Raw genomic sequence first — 20,091 nt, forward strand, 5'->3', positions numbered from 1 at the left:
ATCAACAAAGCAAAAAGACAACCTACTGAATGGGAGAAAATATTTGCAAATGATTTGACCCATGAGGGGTTAATATCCAACATATATAAACAGCTTGTACAACTCAACATCAAAAAACAAATGAGAATCCCAATTAAAAAAGGCAGAACTGAATAGACATTCTTCCAAACAGCAAAGGCAATTGACCAATAGGCACATCAAAACATGGTCAACACTGCTAACCATCGGGGAAATGCAAACCAAAACCACAATGAGGTATCACCTCACACCTGTCAGAATGGCTATCATCAAAAAGAACACACATAATAAGTGTTGGCCAGGATGTGGAGAAAAGAGAACCCTTCTACCCTTTGGTACAGTGGAGCCTTCTAGGAAAACTAAAATTACAACTACCATCTGGCCTAGCAATTCCGCCCCTGGGTATATATCCCCAAAAGAAAAAAACCTGCTAATTTGAAAAGATACATGCAACCCAATGTTCAAAGCATTATTTATAATTCTCAAGGCATGGAAACAACCTAAATGTCCATCAACAGATGAATGGATAAAGAAGATGGGCTACACACACACACACACACACAATGGAATGTTGTTGTTGTTTAGTTGCTAAGTCATATCTGACACATCTGACCCCATGGATTGTAGGCCACCAGGCTCCTCTGTCCATGGGATTTCCCAGGCAAGAATATTGGAGTGAGTTGCCATTTCCTGCTCCAGAGCATCTTCCCAAAGCCAGGGATTGAACCCACATCTCCTGCATTGGCAGGTAGACTCTTTACCACTTAGCCACCTGGGAAGCCCATACAATGGAATACTACTCAGTTATAAAAAAAAAGAAGGAAATTTTGCCATTTGCAGCAACATGGATAGACATAGGGCAATATGCTAAGTAGAGTAAGCCAGAGAAAGACAAATACTGTATACGATCACTTACATGTAGAATCTAAAAAGTACAGCAAACTAGTGAATAAAATAAAAAAGAAGCAGACTCACAGATATAGAGAAAAAAACTATTGGTTACCACTGTGGAGAGGAAAGGGAGGAGGGGCAATAGAGAAGTAGGGTTAAAAAAAAAGGCTGTAATGGGATTGTATTAAATCATATGTGTGAAACTTTTGCAAATATAGAACACTATAGAATTTAAAGAATCTATTCAATAAAAAAAGAACACAAGAAATAAAAAAAGATAATTATTGACAGGACATAACAATTACAGTAGAGATGTGGGTCTCAGACCCGTTGCTTTGATCTAATGTTCTAATGGAGCTAAGTTTTCTTATCATATCCAAGACTGAAAGATTTTTCAAAGATTGAGACTTTAGTACATTTGGTAATTTTTTTCATAGAACCCATACTTCCATATATCTCTAATTTTAAAACTTGTAAAATATTTAAAATGAGGAGTTGCACAAATATGTTACTTTCAATTTTATTTAAATCAAATAAAGCTGCCATTGATGTGCAGAAATTGGCATAGAAACTACATGAGTTTAATTCATATAAAAATTGAAAGACAAAATCCTATTACCTAATTGTCTTATCCTGAATAATTAAATGCAAAGGATATACATGTTAAATGGCCACAGTGCACATAATGGAGTCATAAAATATTTTATACTGCTTTATAATAATAAATACTTGGAACTATTTCATTTTTTAAACCCAGATAACAAAACAGTAAATATCATGCTTTTTCCCATTATTTCCTTTTATTTTTGTATTATATTGGAAAATGTATTACTTTTCAAAAGAATGGTAAGTAAAAAATCTCTAGGAACACAAAAAAACAAAACACTCACTTTCATTCACTTAAATGAAAACATCAAGGAGGTTTTCAGAGGAAGCAGCTAAACAGTGTTATGAAAGAGTCGACAAGAATAGAAAAACTGTGGAATACCTGCAAACATCAATTTTAAGGCAGAACAGGTTTGTATACACATGTAAAAGTATAAACATTTGATGGTAAACTTTGAAAAAATAATTTCTGAAAAATGTGAGTAGCTTTATTCTCTCAAATGGAGGAAACCCACAAAGGCACAAGAGATCAAGTCACCAGGCCTAAAACTGGTCTTAGTGCCCCATAAAAACTTTTACTTTTTTTAAGAAAGGAAACTCAAAGTGGATTTCAATTTGCTTATATCAGAGTATACCTTATGTTTTGATAAAAACTGCTCACGCTTGTAACCTTGAGCACTTAGAGGCAGAAAGCACTTCTTGACAAAATACTGCAGTAACTTCAAATTGCCATAAATATCTGTGTCCAAAATTGACTTAAAATCAGTTAAGCCATAGAAATATTTTCCTTGTGATTTATAGTAACTAGTAATTAGAATTTTCTTAGTCAAGTGACTATGATTAATTTTCTTTTTTGTTTATGTGTTTTCTTTAGCATATAATACAAAGTTTGCCAATTTTTTTCCTGTAATGGTAATGTCTTAAAATCAGAAATTGCCTAACAAAACAGAGCCCAAGGTAGAAAAATATGAAGAAATAGTATATTTCATAAAGTGGTATAGTAGTTTTTTGAAAATGTGCTTATTTGCATCAATTGAGGGCAATGTTGCATATTCCAGAATAAACAGCTATTAGGTTTACTGTAGATATAAACATGCTATGTACAATGATATTTATAATTCTTCTTTCACTTTTCATAGACTTCAAAGTGTATCTTTTATAGAAACTGGAACAGAGTGAATCTGGAAAGCAAGTTTCAGTTAATTAGTAAAAATTAAATTAGCATGAAATAACAGGGTGAAGGATTGAAGATAATTATTTTAAAAATAATAAAGTTACACTTAAGTGGACACATGCAAGAAGATACTGTAAAATGACCTGTTCCAGTTTACTTGGTTTTATTTCAACTTATTACACTCTAAAATACTGCTTTCATGTATAATATCAAAAGAAATATTAAATGCATGTATATTATTTTAAGGGCTTGATGATATATTTCACATTCTTTAAACTTTACTCAGGCTATAAATATATTTATATATCAGTCAATTTTTAAAATAAATGAAAGCTGTAGCATGGGGGGAAGGATAAATTTTCATCTCATATGTCCAATAGTTGATTATGTCCATCTTTTCTGATCACTGTATCAAAAAATCAAAGAATAACGGAGTGTGTTTCTACTTCACACTGCTATTCTTCATGCACTACAATTCTTTATAGTTTACCAAAATGGAATTTACATTTGAAGATGGGTTAACTGATATCAACTAGCAAGTATGATTTAGGAATTAGACTTCTGAAATCCATTTCACTAACTCAGAGGGCAATGCTGTTCTTCCTGAACTTTTATTAAAATTGTGCAACAGTACAAACTTATTAGGTTTGCATAGAAACAACACCATTTCACTGGTGTAATATATCTTTTCCAAAGGATTATGGCAAGCCAGATTTTATTATTCATGTATACTCTTTTTGTTGTTGTTCATTTTCTTCTTCTTCTCTCTCTCTCTTTTTTCTTTTTCTTTTTTTGGTTTTACATGAAATAAACCATATTTATCATCTGGCTACCATAGTTCCAAAATAAGATCCAGTAGTAGTTTGAAGCACAGTGAGCTTAACAGTTTCTTCCCTTTTAAAAGCATGACAGTGAATGGCAGTCTATAGTCAAGCCGTATGAACACAATCATCCCAAGCAGAGACTTTGTGAACTCAAAAGGTTCCAAATTCACAGTCAAGGACCTTGGTGACTTCACATAACTGCTACTTGTTGCTAGAAGGGAGACCATATGTTTGCTTCAGAAATTTTCAAGCAGTTTCTCATCTGGTGGCTTCTCCAGATTTCTTGGTGGCTTTTATAATTGCTCTTGACTGATGTTATGCCTTCAAAAGTCCAAAGGTCGAATCATCATAGTTGTGGAACGTAAGGAGTAACTGGGTCCTTTGAAATAATGCCATTTTATTCCATTCAGTTTTCCATGGTTCTGTCCCGCTGTATAAAACATTCCATTTAGATTGGATGGGCCACAGGCATCAAACCACCAGCCTGAAAAATTAGTTAATAATGAAAGAGAAGGAGAAGAAACAATTACATAAGTAAATTGAACATTTGGAAATTCATGCCACTTACTGAAGGGAAACATTCATACTTATGATTATTTGCAAATCAGAGGTATTCAAAAAATATCTTCCTGGTAGTGAAATTGTTTTAAATAGCATCCAACAGACAGTGTAATCAGAAAGAGGAATGCTCTCATGAAAATCAGCTTTCAGTGTCACTCCATTGGGACTCATTTCCCAATGTAATGATGGGAAGCATTTGGGTTTCAAGATACGATCTAGTCAGGCCTGGATTTGTACAAAGGGTAAGTAAAATGAAACCCTTCAGAGGCATTCCACCTGAAGCCTGTTATTGGAAATAGAACAATTAATTATTAGCAATGAAGTTCAGGAGCTTGGACAGCTAACATCTAAACAGAAAGAAATGTCCTCCATGTAGTTCATAATTTTGCCTACTGGCCCTTAGCTGCTTCTGAAATTAACTGGATACCAGAAAATAACTATGAATTTGGATGGCTATACCCTCTCTGCAGTTTATAGCAATATGGGAAGCATTCATTGAGAGTAACCACATAGTTCCTATATAGCAGCATGTTTTCCTGTGATTGTCAAAGTTCTTTCTAAACTTAGTAAAAGAAAAATTATGAGTAACATATAGATCCTGTGCTCACATAGCTCTCTGCAAGGATAACTCAGTACTTTATTTTTTAAATGAATTAAGTTCTTAGCTTTTAGATAAAACATAGTACTTTTCCCCCTCTCTCCTGAAGCAACACTACTAAAATCTTTAGGGAGAGATTTATGCCAGAGACATTCTGGCATATTTGTATTTGGATACAGTTGACCTCCCTTTGATTACAGAGTTATACCTAAGGGACTAATAGCTAAAGAAAGAGAAAGCTGTACAGCTGATGTTTAACTGTAACATGAGCATCATCTTGCAGGAACTTTAGAAAAAGTTAAATGGAGAAAAACTAGTTCTCATTTTTCAATTTTGGAGGGTGAATACAGCTGGGTTGTGTTTATAAAGTCATACTAGAGGCCTAACAAGCTATATTAATCACTAACTCATACTAGGAAAAAGTAAGGTATGTCAATGAATTTGGAAAGACACTGTATTTAATGTTTTAGCAACTGTATGCAAACAACATAGATGTTAATGTAGTCAAAACACGGGGGACAAGAAAGTTCTTATTTGGCAAGGAAGGAGGAAACTGTAAAATTCCACCTTTTTCTTCTTAGGATTAATTCCTTTAAAATTTTTTGGTAAGTACAACCAGTAAAAATATGCTATTTATATTTAAAAAAAAGGCATTCTAATAGTAGGGAATTTATTTACCCATTAAGACTCTTAAAGGACAAAATTAAACTCTACTTGATTGCTTCAGTATTTTAACTTTCTCCTCCTTTTCTATGACCTTCTTGAGGCACTCTTCCATCATGTTAACGAGCCTTTCATAGTCTTTCAAATATCCACCACGGTCTCTAAAGCAAGCACAGTTACTCGATTGTTGAGGACTACTACAAATTATAAAAGGATCCTCCAAGTTACATTAAGATACTCAGGGCAGAAGTGTGCAGATTCGTTTGGTTTATAGAAAGTCATAAGAGTTCTGGAAGAGTGTGGGAAGGCAGATGTCTGTTGGAACATAGCCTGGCAATGAAGGGCACAGACTGAAGAATGCATTCATTGGGAAACTACAATGAACTTCCGAAAGAGACAAGAAAAAGTAGGGACACATGAGGGAATAGGATAAACTGATTTTATGTATCTTTCCTAACGAGTAAAGTGGGAAAATGTTCCAGGTAAGAAGAAAGGCATTTTGGAGACACTGAAAGGAGACCAGTATGGATAGGTCAAAGTTAACAAGAGCAACAGTAGCCTGAAGCTGTGAGGGTCTGAAGATCAAATCACATAGTCTTTTATTCATTATCCCTGGTTGCTCAGTGGTAATGAATCAGCCTGCAATGCAGGAGATAGGGGTTTGATGCCTGGTTAGGGAAGATCCTCTGGAGAAGCAAATGGCTCCAGTATTCTTGCCTAGGAAATCCCCTGGACAGAGGAGTCTGGCAGGCTACAGTCCATGGGGTTGCAAAAGAGTCAGACATGACTTAGCAATTAAACAACAGCAACAACAAATGAAAAGGCATGGTTTATATTCCATATTCTTAGTGCCACACCTAACAGAGTGTGCTTAGCAGATGACTGGCAAGGGCCTACAGACTTATTGACAGATTGTTTCTTCTTTTAAAGCCTCTATGGTCTGAATTAGTCTAGTTTATTTTTTTAAAGCTATATTTGATAGATACCTGTATATATAACATCCCAGTTTATTGTATTCATTTTTTCTTTCTTTATTCATTCAATTTATAATCCTCATGAAGTGTTGTCATACAACACTCAACAGGACAGATGTGGTCCTTACTCTTACGGAGCTTACTCCTAATGTGACAAACAGGCAAAAAAAAATGTAGCAAATAAATAAAATACCTACAAATCATTAGGAAATGATGATGGAAAAAGGAAGAAGAAGAGGATGAGGGGAGGAGGAAACAGAGAAGAGGAGGGGGAAGTTAGAATCAGGGAGCTATGAAGGAGAATAATAGGAGACCTATTTGACTTTTCATGTTCATGGAAGAAGTTGATATTTAATGAAACTTGACAGATGAGAAGACTGAAAAGTGACGATGGGGAAAGACTTTACTAAGCAAAGCATAGCACATGCCAATGCCATGAAGCTGAAAGAGAGTTTGGTGTTTAGGGACTAAAAGAACTTCAGTGTAGCTGGTGGTATCCAGTGGCCAAGGGAAAGACTTGCAGAAATTAAGGTGGAAAAATGGCAATCTTGGTGGAAATTCAAACAATGTGGAAAATCTTATAGTTTATCCAGTCTACTTGTCTATCATCAGGTGAACAAGTGGAACATTCTCTAGGAATGGGAACCAATATTTTACCAGGGGAACCACATCTGCCAGGTTAAATGTTTAATTAAATATTATTTAGAGCCCTTGTTCTCTAACTGTGGTCTACCAAAGCCACCCTGAGCACATGTTGATGAAGGGGAATCAGTTCAACAAATACTAACCAATGGACAGATAGAGGGGTCAGAGTCGAGTAAAACAAAATCCCTGACTTCAAGGAGTACACAATTTTGTGTAAGAGAGAAACAAACTGTTAAATGAGAAGGTAGCTATTTAACAGAGATGAAGAAAATCTTGGGAACAGAGGCAGAATGTCCTGTTTGTGGGTCTGTAAGGTTCACTTATCACTTGATCTGGATCCTGAAGGATGGGTGGGAGTTCACAGGGTAGAAAGAGATTATCTAAAGACAGTACGTACTCTGGCAGAGCAGGAGAGAGTGCGTGCCAGCAGCGTGGCTTGGCTGCAATGCCAGTGGGTAAAGGTTTGGAGAACACAGGGCTGGCAAAATAAACAGGAACAAGAACATGGAGGTTTTTATTGTATGCTTAAAAATGCTCTTGTGGGCAATGGGGAGCCTAGAGCACCAGACCAGAAATTAGAAGACCCTGACTTTGATGCTGACTTCACCAGTTAATAGCTAAGGGATCTTAGGCAATAGTACATGTAACATTTGATATTTGAACAGTTAATATGTATCGGGACTCTGCTAAAATACTTATACGCATTTTCTCAGTTTATTCCCCACACAAACCTATGTGGTGTGGCAAGTACTAAAATGAAGACCCTGATGCTCAGACAATTTAAGGAAATTTTCCAATGTCACATAGTCACTTACCTCCCCATTCCTAAGATGTGGATCATAAATATCTAATCAACCATTTTCACAGCACAGGTGCAGAGATCATATAAGATGGCACACTATTAAAGCCTCTAAAAGCCTATCTAAATGTTCTTTTGTAAGTTATCTAGGAAGCAGGCATAAACTTTAGAGCAGGAATAAAAAGAATCAGATCTTATGGGATCATCACAATCATTTAATAATGAAGACCAAGTCATCAGTGCCAACATATTTACTTATTTGCTTGGTAGGGTTAATTAGAGAAATATGAAAATAATTTGGATTCAAATGAGTACAGTTGTTCAGTGTTCGTGTTGTAAAGATATGGCATTTAACTACCTAATATGGGTTTTATGGGCTTACGTAGGGTTTAGGAGGTAAAGAATCTGCATGTAATGGAGAGGCAGATATACAGGATAGACTTGTGGACACAGTGGGGGAAGGAGAACGTGGGACGAATTGAGAGAATAGCTTGGAAACATATACATTACCATATGTAAAATAGATAACAAATGGGAATTTGCTCTGTGACAAAAGGAGCTCAACCCCGTGCTCTGGAACAACCTAGAGGGGTGGGGTGGGGCGGGATGGAGTGGGAGATAGAAGCGGGGTTCAGGAGGGAGGGGACATTTGTATACCTATGGCTGATTCACGTTGATGTATGGCAGAAACCAACACAGTACTGTAAAGCAATTATCCTCCAATTAAAAAAAACAGACTGCAGAAAATAAAATGAAAGGGCAATTATTACTCATGACAATTTCAGTTGTAGTGTCAGTGTTCTTCCTAGGGTCAGGGGAGCCTGGTGGGCTGCCGTCTATGGGGTTGCACAGAGTCGGACATGACTGACGCGACTTAGCAGCAGCAGCAGCAGCAGCAGTCCTTTATAAAATACTCTGAACTTCAAGTTCGCAAAACTAGTTATCTGTATGCGAGTAAGTATTTTCTGTTTTTTTCTGACAAGGAACAACAAGGAATTTCTTTGTATCAAATATTTAAGTTTGCCCACTTTCTACCTGTCTTTGAAAAAATTAAGCATGACCTGATCATTTAACACAAATCCTGAAAAGAAGTGGCTTTAAAGCATATTCATAGAAAGCAGGCTCCTGGTTGCTCCTGGTTAATCTCCTTTTGCATTCACAGATAACTATATGTACTCATGGGTCCTCGGAACAATGTAAGTTTGTGTAGATTGAAGGTATACTTGTGAACATATAAAGGAGTATGCCTGGGTTTGCATTTTCTCTCTGATTAGATATCAAATAGCTGAATTAAATATCTTCTAAAATTCTGGGGCAATATCAACTTTGTACTTTGTTCTATAAGTGCCTGGGGATAGATGAGCAATATGTTGAATAAGTTAATTAGAAGAGGCACTTTAAGCTTTAAAGAACTTAGCAATGAAAGCAAAGGATGGAAGGGAGCAGCAGCTTCCATCTGCTGTTGCGACAACTGATAAAATGTCTTAAATGTTTTAAGATTGGCAATTGCTGAGATGAACTTTGCCAAGCATTTTTCTTCATAACCTGTAACCTTATGTATATTTAAATAAGAAATCCGAGAAGCATGTTTCTAATTCATTTACACTTAACTCATTAAAATTTAGTTTTGGAATAACTATCTTGGGCTTCCCAGGCCTTGAAAAATCATTTGAGTCTTTTATCTCTGAAGCAGAAAATTCACATTTTATCACCAATACATGAAACTTTGCCCAGAAAACAGGAACTTGATTCTAAACTTTGTACTCAGGAAGTTCAAATTTATTTGAAAGTCAGGAAACCTAACTCTCAAATTCTTCTGATCCTAAACAAAATATCTCTCAACACTTCTTTTCTAAGGTAAAAAGTACAGCAAAATAAAAAGATCTATCTGTGGTTATGGATTTATTTCTAATCAGCAACATGCAAAAGAACTGGCACAGAGAATAACAATCTTCCTCTTTTAAGGAAGGATGAGGCTGAAAAAAAACTGACTGATGCCATAGTGATCATCGGGACCATCATGAAAATCACTCACTGATTTCACGGGTACAAATCCAGCTCCTACCCGGAACTAGCCTCAAGGAGCAGCTGCAAGCTCTTGTGTGCAGAGCCGAAGGATCCTTCCAGAACTCTGCATTCCTTCTGTCATTTCATCCCATACCCCCTTCAAGTCAAGGACTTGGCTTTTTTCCCCTTTCTCTTCTTTTTGTTCCATAGATAGAAAGTTGTTTATCCTGGCTGGTAATCTTGAATTCATTTTAATCCTTTAGGTATTCTCTTACTGCCTCTTTCCTCCCTTGGACTTCATTTTACTTTTAACTACAGTTAAGTGAGGAAATCCTCATGAAAATGGGCCTCAAACAGTAAAACAGAGCTAAATTCTTGTCTTTGAGTGCTGTTTCTTTTAAGAATGGCGGTAGAAGGAGTGGATAAGGTAATGGCTTATCTGGAAGTCATATTCAAATCCTCTGAAATTAATTCTGTGACCTTAAGCAACTTAGCTAAGCCTTCCATATCTTAGTTCTCACCAAAGATCTCTATTTCAAATGGTTTGTGGAAGTGTCCTTTAAACTATTAAGTGTGTCATTTATGATAATGCAGAAATGACTGTTATACACTAAGAGTGCAATGTATATTCACTATATTACTTATTATTAGAGTAAAATATAAACAAAATTGTTTGGCTATTCTCATCAAATATTAAGCTTTGGTGGCAGCCTTGTGTTATAGGCCTATCAGTTCTTATTCACTTTTTTCCAAATTGAACTTTTAAGAGACATTTTCTGATATTATTTTTTCCTTTTTCCAATAAATATAAACTTCCTCCCAGAGAACAGGAATATAGTCCTAAATTCTGCACTTAGAATGTTCAAATTTATTCAAAAGTTATAAACCTAACACTCAAAAATTTTCCAATATGGAATTTAGTGTTCTGGGGTTAGGTTATTCTTAAAATTTGGCTCTATTCTTTAATATTCATCCCTTTGTTCCATGTGTGTGCATGCAAATTAATATACACATGTGAAAGTGAAAGTGTTGGTTGCTCAGTAGACTGTGTCTGACTCTTTGCAACCCCATGGACTGTAGCCTGCCAGGCTCCTCTGTCCATGGAATTCTCCAGGCAAGAATACTGGAGTAAGTAGCCATCAGGGAAGAATACTGCAGTAAGTAGCCATTCTCTTCTCCAAAAGATCTTCCTGACCCAGGGATTGAACCTAGGTTTCCTGCATTGTAGGCAGATCTTTACCATCTGAGCCACCAGGGAAGACATATACATACTTTGGCATTTTAAATCTAAATTCATGAAAAAGTTACATTCATATTCACATTGATTTATTTTTATGTCTTTTCACCAAGATCATTTGTGATTTTACAATGTCCTTTCAGAGTCTGATAACCTACTCATGCATTTAACCAAAATTTATTAAGCACATCCTGTGAGACAAGCACTACACTAGGCCCTGAAGACACAATGGTGGAGAGCATGATGTCCCTGCTTTCAAGAAATGTACCTTTTTTGTGGAACAGGCTTATGTACTAAATAAGAAATTGCTTTGAAATGCAGTAATGCAAGGTAGATATCTGTGGTCAATCTTAAATTATCCATATGGATCTTTCCTCTCAACACGTTTGCCTTAAAACCTAGGGAATGCCAGTTATCTGACAATGGTGGGCACATCCTTCCTGGGTTATCAAAAACTCTAAGATCACTTTAACCAGTTAGGGAGCCTGTTAATTTCTTCCATTTTGTCTTCTTCAAGGTTATATAGCAGGCAAGGCAAGCATTATCAACTCTCTACTGCTAGCATCTGGTAAGTTCGAGGGTGTACTAAGAATTTATGTGTATGACTTTATCCCGTCTTTTAGAAATGAACTGAGAATATCCTTTGTTAGCTTTAGCAAAGTCTTGTCTGTCGACTGACATAGTTTATGCGTGGGAAAACAGATTGGAGTTTCTACCACAACAGATTCTTTCTGCAGAGGCTTAGGTCACATTTTTACATAGCTTTTATATTAGATGCCAAATAAGAAAATTGTGTGGAAAGAAAAGGTAAGAAAAATATTGTAAAACAATACCATATTTTGTTAGGGGTCATTTTCTTTTCTTTTGGTCAGCAACCTTTAGTAATTATAGTTTCTAGCAGAATTTTAGAAAAATATATTTTGAAGAATACTAATTTGGTACCAAAGCCCATGTTTTCTTTGCATGTAAAAATCTAATGAGAAAAGGTTTTCATTTTCATAATTTGAGTCATAGTTTTTTGCATATTTAATACAATAAATTCATATAAACAATAGCATGTGTTGACTGATATTACATTTTCATTTTGTAAATATTAAATAATAGGGAAAACATTAAGTTTATAATGAAACTGATTCTTTCTTTGGATTCATGAGGGTACAAGAAGGGCTCTCCTGTGAGACTAAGAAAATATTTCCTATAATCACCTCTTAAATTTATCCCTCCCACTACTGAAATATATACATTTGTTGTAATATACTATATAAAGGGGGAACCTAAGGAGAAAACTTACACATTTTCTTAAGTTCAGTGAATCACAGAACATAGATATTTCTGGTTTATAATAAATGCACACTAACAAATCATCTCTAATGCTTAATTAAGAGGTCAGTTTCATAGAAAATGTGTGTGGCAATTTTGATTTTGAAATAGATAGCATGGTCCCATAACAACAGTGTAATAAAACATAAAAATTATTCAGTTTTTAAATTGGACAGAATAATTTCTGGTAAGGTAGAAATAAGTACATATATGTCTGGAAAAGGAAGTATAAAACACTGTGGTATCTATGTCTACTGCTGCAAATATGCTTTTTTAGTCAGCTATACTTCTTTTCCACTAACAATGAACTACAACCAAACTGAAAAATAATATTACTTGTTTTTCTCTACTGCAGCCACTAAGAGTACACAGAATAACAAACTCACAGAACCAGAAGAAAATGTAGGAGACAATCTTATGTAGACTGGCAACTAGAGGAATGTGCGTATGTAAACTCTCTCATATAACTACCTTTATATTTTCTTGAAGGTGTCCATAACTAGACATCCACAATCTTTTCTGGAAACTCATCCCAGCCTTTGATTTCTGGACACTCCATCAAAAGTCACTTTTCCCTTCCTCCAATAACGATCATGTGCTATATTTTGTCCCCAGAACTTGCTATAATGTGAAATCGTGTGTTTATCGTTTACTTTTTGTTGATGGTCTTCTTCAAAAAAACAGAGCTTTAAAAGCTCTGTTCTGTCTTGCTCATTTTTCTAATTGTGGTTGACTCTTAACAGTTACTCCTTAATATTATGTTAAGTAAATAGAAGGAAGTTAAGATGTTAGGAAGAAGGAAGAATAAAATGTTCTACTTTCTGTCTAGCTGAAATACCTTCTATTTTTAATTAAGCCTATCTCTTGTTTTTCAGTCGTTGATAGATAGGGTAACAACAATACCACCTTCTCCAACACAAATCCCTCCATGTACTTGAAGAAAACTATTTAGGATGGTTAAGCAGGCAATAAATCTGACTTTATCCTTAATTTCTTTTAGAGTAAACAATGGAAAATATATAAATAAACAAGATAAAACAAAGCTTTAACTGATGATGACAGAGAACTAAGAATTATTAGTTTCAAAAAGCATGAAATCTATCTGCTTAAGACATGATTTTAAATATGTAATAAGTCAAAATACACACTTTTTAAAAGGAGAAGAAAAATCATTAGATGGAGAAAATGGTTCTAAGGTGAACCATGACAGAGAATATAGAACGGTGGTGGTGTGGGGATAGTTAAGTAGAACATAAGTTTCGGATAATACTCAAGTTACCTGGACTGTCATTGACATTCACCCTTATGTACCTCAGTTCTTAGCTATCTAAATTCCACATATTAGTTTTGCAGAGTGCATCACTTTGCAAGACCTGGATTCTTTTAAAAGGATATTTGATAGGGTAGTGGTGTTTATTACAGAAACATATTTACTTAGACTATTCCAGTCCAAGCAATAAGTGGAAATTTCTTCTCCTCAATATATGTGTTTATTGATGGGTAAGAAGTAGGTCCAAGAATGATTATGGATGAAAGAACATGACAAAGTTCAATCATCTGAAGCAGAAATAAAATCACAATACTGAGCAATGTAGTTTTCTCATCATTAACCAAGAGATGCATTCTCCTCTTTGCTTTGCTCAATATTTTCATTATTATGACAGTAATATGAACATATTGGAACACTATTCTAAGTAAACATTTGAACAATTTTACTGTTGGTCTTTCATGTGTTGTATTTATTTGATAAGAAAAAAATATCTGTAAAAACAGACATGGAGAAAATGAAGTACACGTCTATATTAAAGTGGGCAAAAAAAGTACAATCAAAGTCTGTTTGTTCTTGTATAAAGTTGCTGATAATTTCACTTAAAGGATCAAGGAGGTAATAAAAAGTGGTATTTTATTTTAGGAAAAAAAAGTTCAAAACCTAACCTGTGGGTAACATTTTCAAAATATTCTAAATTTGTAACAGCTAAAATTGCATATAAAAGACTTTTGAATGTGATGTCAAAATGGCATTTTTAAAGCTTAAGGAGGAGGATATGACAGAGGCAGAATCATAACAAGCTGGCTTTGGTAATGATAAGGCCAGTCTGATGTTGAAAAGATGTTACTATAAGTGGAGTGGATTGGAATCCAAATGGGATGTGATTTGGTAGTGGTAGTAATGAAGGGCCTGGGTATGGTGATGAAGTTGGAAAGATTTTTCCAAAATGTTGCCTCTATACTCTTTCATGCTTTGTTAACTAATGAGAAAAAATTTATTTCATTGGTTTCAAAATCTGAAAGTGACTTCAAGGGTTCCAAGATGGTTATTCATTCATTCATGCAACACATATTTTATTGAGTTCCTATGTGCCACAATCTACCAAGCTAGATGTTAAGGATAAAATGATGAATATTTAATTACTTTCATTTTCCTTATGTACAAAACATACAATCGAGTTTCTCTCCCTGTGTCTCTCATAGAGTTGGTTTGGGATTCAAGGAAGATAGTACAACACAAATGTAACAGGTAATAATATATAATAATAATGATAGTAATACTATATTTGGAGAAGTAAAATGTTAGATTTAGAGAGTTTTTTCTCTACTAGCATGAGTTTGTTATAGGATAACAAACAGAGGATAAGAATAGTTAAAGGTGGGAGTGATTACTCTTCCATTAAGAGAGGGAAACAACACTAAAACTGTGAGAAGAGAGACACTGGGAAAAAGCTTCCTTTACAGTTTTGCTTGGTGCCAACTCTTTTATGCCAGAGCCTGGAACAATTTTGAGCTACATCATTTGCCATAAGGTTTTAATTCAGTTGTTTCTTAGACTTCACTCAGTCATTTATCAACTTCACGAGCAGTTTTTGCCAGGCCCATTTATAACTTTTATTAATATTTAATGAATATTTTTCTTGAAATCAATGATTTGTTAAATATCAAATATTGTGAATCCTTTTTAAAATGCAAACTTTACATCATTCCTTTAAAGAGGAAATCAGCACCACCTTCTATAATAAAAGGGAGTAAAATTAAAACATAAAACTCAGTAAAATTAAAAAAAAACATTTTAATTAATTTGAGGTAGATGCTATTGCCTTACCAGGGTCTTGAGACTGAGGCTGAAGAGTTTTCTCCTTCTTTGCTAAGAAGAGTAATTATTAAGTGCTGAAAAAGTATAGATAAACTAGTCCTAAACTGAGAATTTCTCTTTGACACACAAGTCAAGAAAAAATATTTAAAAAGTGAAAGAGGATAAACTCTCTTACTCAGTGATATATGTTTTTAATGGTATCTTCTATACCAGCTAAATTGGGCTCCAAAATCACTGCAGATGGTGACCGCAGTCATGAAATTAAAAGATGCTTGCTCCTTGGAAGAAAACTTATGACTAACCTAGACACCACATTAAAAACCAAAGACATTACTTTGCCAACAAAGGTCCATCTACTCAAGGCTGTGGTTTTTCCAGTAGTCATGAATGGATGTGAGAGTTGGATTATAAAGAAAGCTGAGTGCTGAAGAACTGATGCTTTTGAATTGTGGTGTTGGAGAAGACTCTTGAGAATCCCTTGGACTGCAAGGAGATCCAACCAGTCCATCCTAAAGGAAATCCATCCTGAATATTCATTGGAAGGACTGATGCTGAAGCTGAAACTCCAGTACTTTGGCCACCTGATGCAAAGAACTGAATCATTGGAAAAAACCCTGATACTGGGAAAGATTGAAGGCAGGAGGAGAAGGGGATGACAGAGGATGAGATGGCTGGATGGCATCACTGACTCTATGGACATGAGTTTGAGCAAGCTTCAGGAGTTAGTGATAGTCAGGGAGGCCTGGTGTGCTACAGTCCACGGGGTTGCAAAGAGCAACTGAACCGAGAAACTGAACTGAACTGATACCAGCTAAATGTCTTGCAGAGGTCAATACCTTATAATGTAAAAGCACTGGCATAGCTAGTTAGAATTGCAAAACTTTAGACCTAGCTCCATCTCTCTTCCCTCTTGACTCCATTTCAATAGAATGATCAATTACACAGTTGTAAAGCATTTTGTAAGAAAGTTTGGGTTTTTGCTTTTTCTGTATACTGAATATTCAAATTGTTGTTCATTCCACCACAGGGATCATTATGAGTATTTAGAAAGTAGGATAAGGGGGACTTCAAGAGGTTTAAGAATTTATTCAGAACCAAGCTTAGCACACCCCCACCATACATGCTGGGGGAGGAGGCAAACTTCTAAATATGCTAACAATGTCTTGCACAAGAACATGTGGTAAATTAGTGGGCAGAGCAAAATGATCTCTAGGGACTTGCTCTTCATTTCCTGACCAGAAGATCATAGTCTTTTCTCACAGATAAGAAACCTCAAGCCTCAAACCAATGAAACATAACTTAGAGAATGGCCCCGTAGGACTTACCTCCTGTTAGCATGAGGGCACATTTACACATGCAGTTGTCATTATCAGCATCTTTAGTGCTGAAATCAGCACCATGCAAGATCAGGCTGCTCTGTTTTCCTGCTGTCCCAGTGTGACCCTTCAAATACAACCTGAAGTTAAAAAAAAAAAAAAAAAAGAAAAGTCATTCAATAGAATAATAGAACCCAGAAGACTGGTTTGCTGAATGTTTGGCTTTTTCATCATTTTCTCCCTACTCTGAACTCAGCCCTTCAACAGACTCTTTTATAAGATCAAAGCTCTCTGAACAAAAGAAAGACAGAGAATGGGGTAGGAGGAAAAAAGAAGGAAGGGAAGGAGGCAAGATTCCACTTTACAGACAAGTAAAATTCTCTACCTGTGGGTAGAGAAGTCAAGTGGACCTTAGGAAGCATCACTATGAACATAATTAGAGGAAGTGATGGAATTCCAGTTGAGCTATTTCAAACCCTGAAAGATGGTGCTGTTAAAGTGCTGTACTCAACATGTAGCAAATCTGGAAAACTCAGCAGTGGCCGCAGGACTGGAAAAGGTCAGTTTTCATTCCAATCCCAAAGAAAGGCAATGCCAAAGAATGTTCAAACTACTACACAATTGTATTTATCTCACACGCTAGCAAAGTAATACTCAAAATTCTCCAAGCCAGGCCTCAATGTACTCTGAACTGTGAACTTCCGGATGTTCCAACTTGGACTTAGAAAAGGCAGAGGAACCAGAGATCAAATTGCCATCATCTGTTGGATCTTCAAAAAAGCAAGAGTTCCAGAGAAACATTTACTTCTGCCTTTTTGATTACACGAAAGCCTTTGATTGTGTGGATCACCACAAACTGTGGAAAATTCTAAAAGAGATGGGAATCCCAAACTCTCTTACCTGCCTCCTGAGAAATCTGTATGCAGGTCAAGAAGCAACAGTTAGAACTAGACATGGAACAACAGACTGGTTCCAAATTGGGAAAGGAGTACGTCAAGGCTGTATGTTGTCATACTGCTTTTTTAACTTATATACAGAGTACATTATGTGAAATGCCAGGCTGGATGAAAAACAAGCTGGAAACAAGACTGCTGGAAGAAATATGAATAAACTCAGATATGCAGATAACACCACCCTTATGGCAGAAGCAAAGAAGAACTAAAGAGCCTCTTTTTGAAAGTGAAAGAGCAGAGTGAAAAAGTTGGCTTAAAGTTCAATATTCAGAAAACTAAGATCATGGCATACGGTCCCATCACTTCATGGAAAATAGATGGGGAAAAAATGGAAACAGTGACAGACTTTATTGTTTTGAGCTCCAAAATAAGATGGTGACTCCAGCCATGAAATTAAAAGACACTTGCTCTTTGGAAGAAAAGCTATGACCAACCTAGACAACATATTAAAAAGCAGAAACATTACTTTGCCAACAAAGGTCCATCTAGTCAAAGCTATGGCTTTTCCAGTAGTCATGTATGGATGTGAGAGTTGGATTATAAAGAAAGCTGATTGCTGAAGAATTGATGCTTTTGAACTGTGGTATTGGAGAAGACTCTTGAGAGTCCCTTAGATAGCAAGGAGATCCAACCAGTCCATCCTAAAGGAGATCAGTCCTGAATATTCATTGGAAGGACTGATGCTGAAGCTGAAGCTCCAATACTTTGGCCACCTGAGGTGAAGAACTGACTCACTGGAAAAGACCCTGATGCTGGGAACGGTTGAAGGCAGGAGGAGAAGGGGATGTCAGAGGATGAGATGGTTGGATGGCATCACCAACTTGATGGACATGAGATTGAGCAAGCTCCAGGAATTGGTGATGGACAGGGAAGCCTGGCGTGCTGCAGTCCATGGGGTTGCAAAGAGTCGGACATGACTGAGCAACTGAACTGAACTGAAAATTCTCTACAGCTTGTGTGCTTGATGTTTGTTTTACCATGTATACTCAAACTTATATCGTTCTGATAATGCAAGATCTACCAAAGGAAAATGGGTTTATTTTTATTACTGTAAGTATTAATCTCTAAACAAAGTACATAGAGTGTTGCTATAGCTTATATCATTTTGTTAATATTAATATTGATGATGTGCTAAAGGGTATTTACTCTGTGACAAGTACTTTGTTAAATGCTTTCCTGGTGTTATTTAATTTTTATAGTAAATCTGTGATTCAGGTATCAACATTCCAATTTTTCATTCTAAGCCCAAAGAGGCTTATGGCAATTGTTGACTATAAAATCCAAGTTCTTATTAATCATTGCTGCTGCTGCTAAGTTGCTTCAGTCGTGTCCAACTCTGTGCAACCCCATAGACAGCAGCCCACCAGGCTCCGCCGTCCCTGGGATTCTCCAGGCAAGAACACTGGAGTGGGTCATTAATCATTATGTACCCACTAAACAAATATTTGTTAAGCACATACTATGTATCAATAATTGTTCTCAGCATTTAAGATATATCATTAAATAAAACAAATGGAACGTCACCATGCCCTGAGGGACCTACATTCTGGTGGTATACCTAAAACTAATTTCAAAGCCCCAACTGTTTAACCTCAAATATGGCATTCTTCAAAACCCTGCTTTACTTTCTAGGAACATTTCTCATATAAAATTTACATTAACCTAGATCATGGACTCTCCAACAGTTGCCCGTACATCAAATCATCTGGTTATCTGTAAAAAGACCTACTCACTGGACTGAGGAATGTATGGTTTCAACTCGCACCTCAGATTACTCTTGCACACTGTCCAAGGAGAACATTTTGAAAAATATTTGTCTAGAATTCAAAAACTAGTGAACAAAACACAGTAGTTGCCTAATGTAGTTCCCTCACATCTGCTTATTTCCTATGGACCTGACATGCTGCTTTCATATCCATCTGGGTACTTTGAACAAATGCAAACTTGCTCAGCTCCTTCACTGGCTCCTCGGGACTCAAAATAGTTAAGGTTGTCAGTAGCCTGTGTTTGATACTCAGTCTTCTCTGACTGAGACCTTCCCCTCTCTCTAGCTCTGCCTAATATCCCTCTGTTCTCATTCATCAAAGTCATCTAGCAAGACTCCCTTCAAATCCATGTGTGTTACCACTTTTTGTGCCTGAGTCTCATTTATGAATCTTCTCCACCCACAGTACAGATAATGGGTGATTAAAGCTCTGTATGAATAAGATGCTACCAGGACTGAGACCAGCTCTGAGCAAAATTTTACATTATTATTAAACAGATAATAAATATCAGTTAATATTTTGAAGATACATATGTAAGTATATTTTCCATATAAATATGATGTGTTTGCACCTAAGGACATGTACTGTCCCATTATTATTTTGTAAGGGTGATATATTTTTAGCAAATAACAGTACTGTTGTATGACTGTG

General features: G+C 35.9%; 1 protein-coding gene across 1 annotated transcript in view; it reads right to left on the reverse strand.

Annotated features, from left to right (window-relative positions):
- Positions 1–1,413: 1,413 nt before the first annotated feature.
- The window catches only part of ANGPT1 (angiopoietin 1), a 301,739-nt gene continuing 283,061 nt past the window's right edge, over positions 1,414–20,091 (reverse strand). Inside the window, exons 8-9 of the mRNA XM_025265176.2 lie at positions 16,731–16,861; positions 1,414–3,997 (exon numbers count right to left, since the gene is read on the reverse strand). Of these exons, the coding sequence (XP_025120961.1) occupies positions 3,837–3,997; positions 16,731–16,861 (292 nt within the window). The 3' untranslated portion in view covers positions 1,414–3,836. The remainder of the gene's footprint in view (positions 3,998–16,730; positions 16,862–20,091) is intronic.

This window comes from Bubalus bubalis, chromosome 15 (genome assembly GCF_019923935.1).
Source record: "Bubalus bubalis isolate 160015118507 breed Murrah chromosome 15, NDDB_SH_1, whole genome shotgun sequence".
Classification (NCBI taxonomy): Eukaryota; Metazoa; Chordata; class Mammalia; order Artiodactyla; family Bovidae; genus Bubalus; species Bubalus bubalis.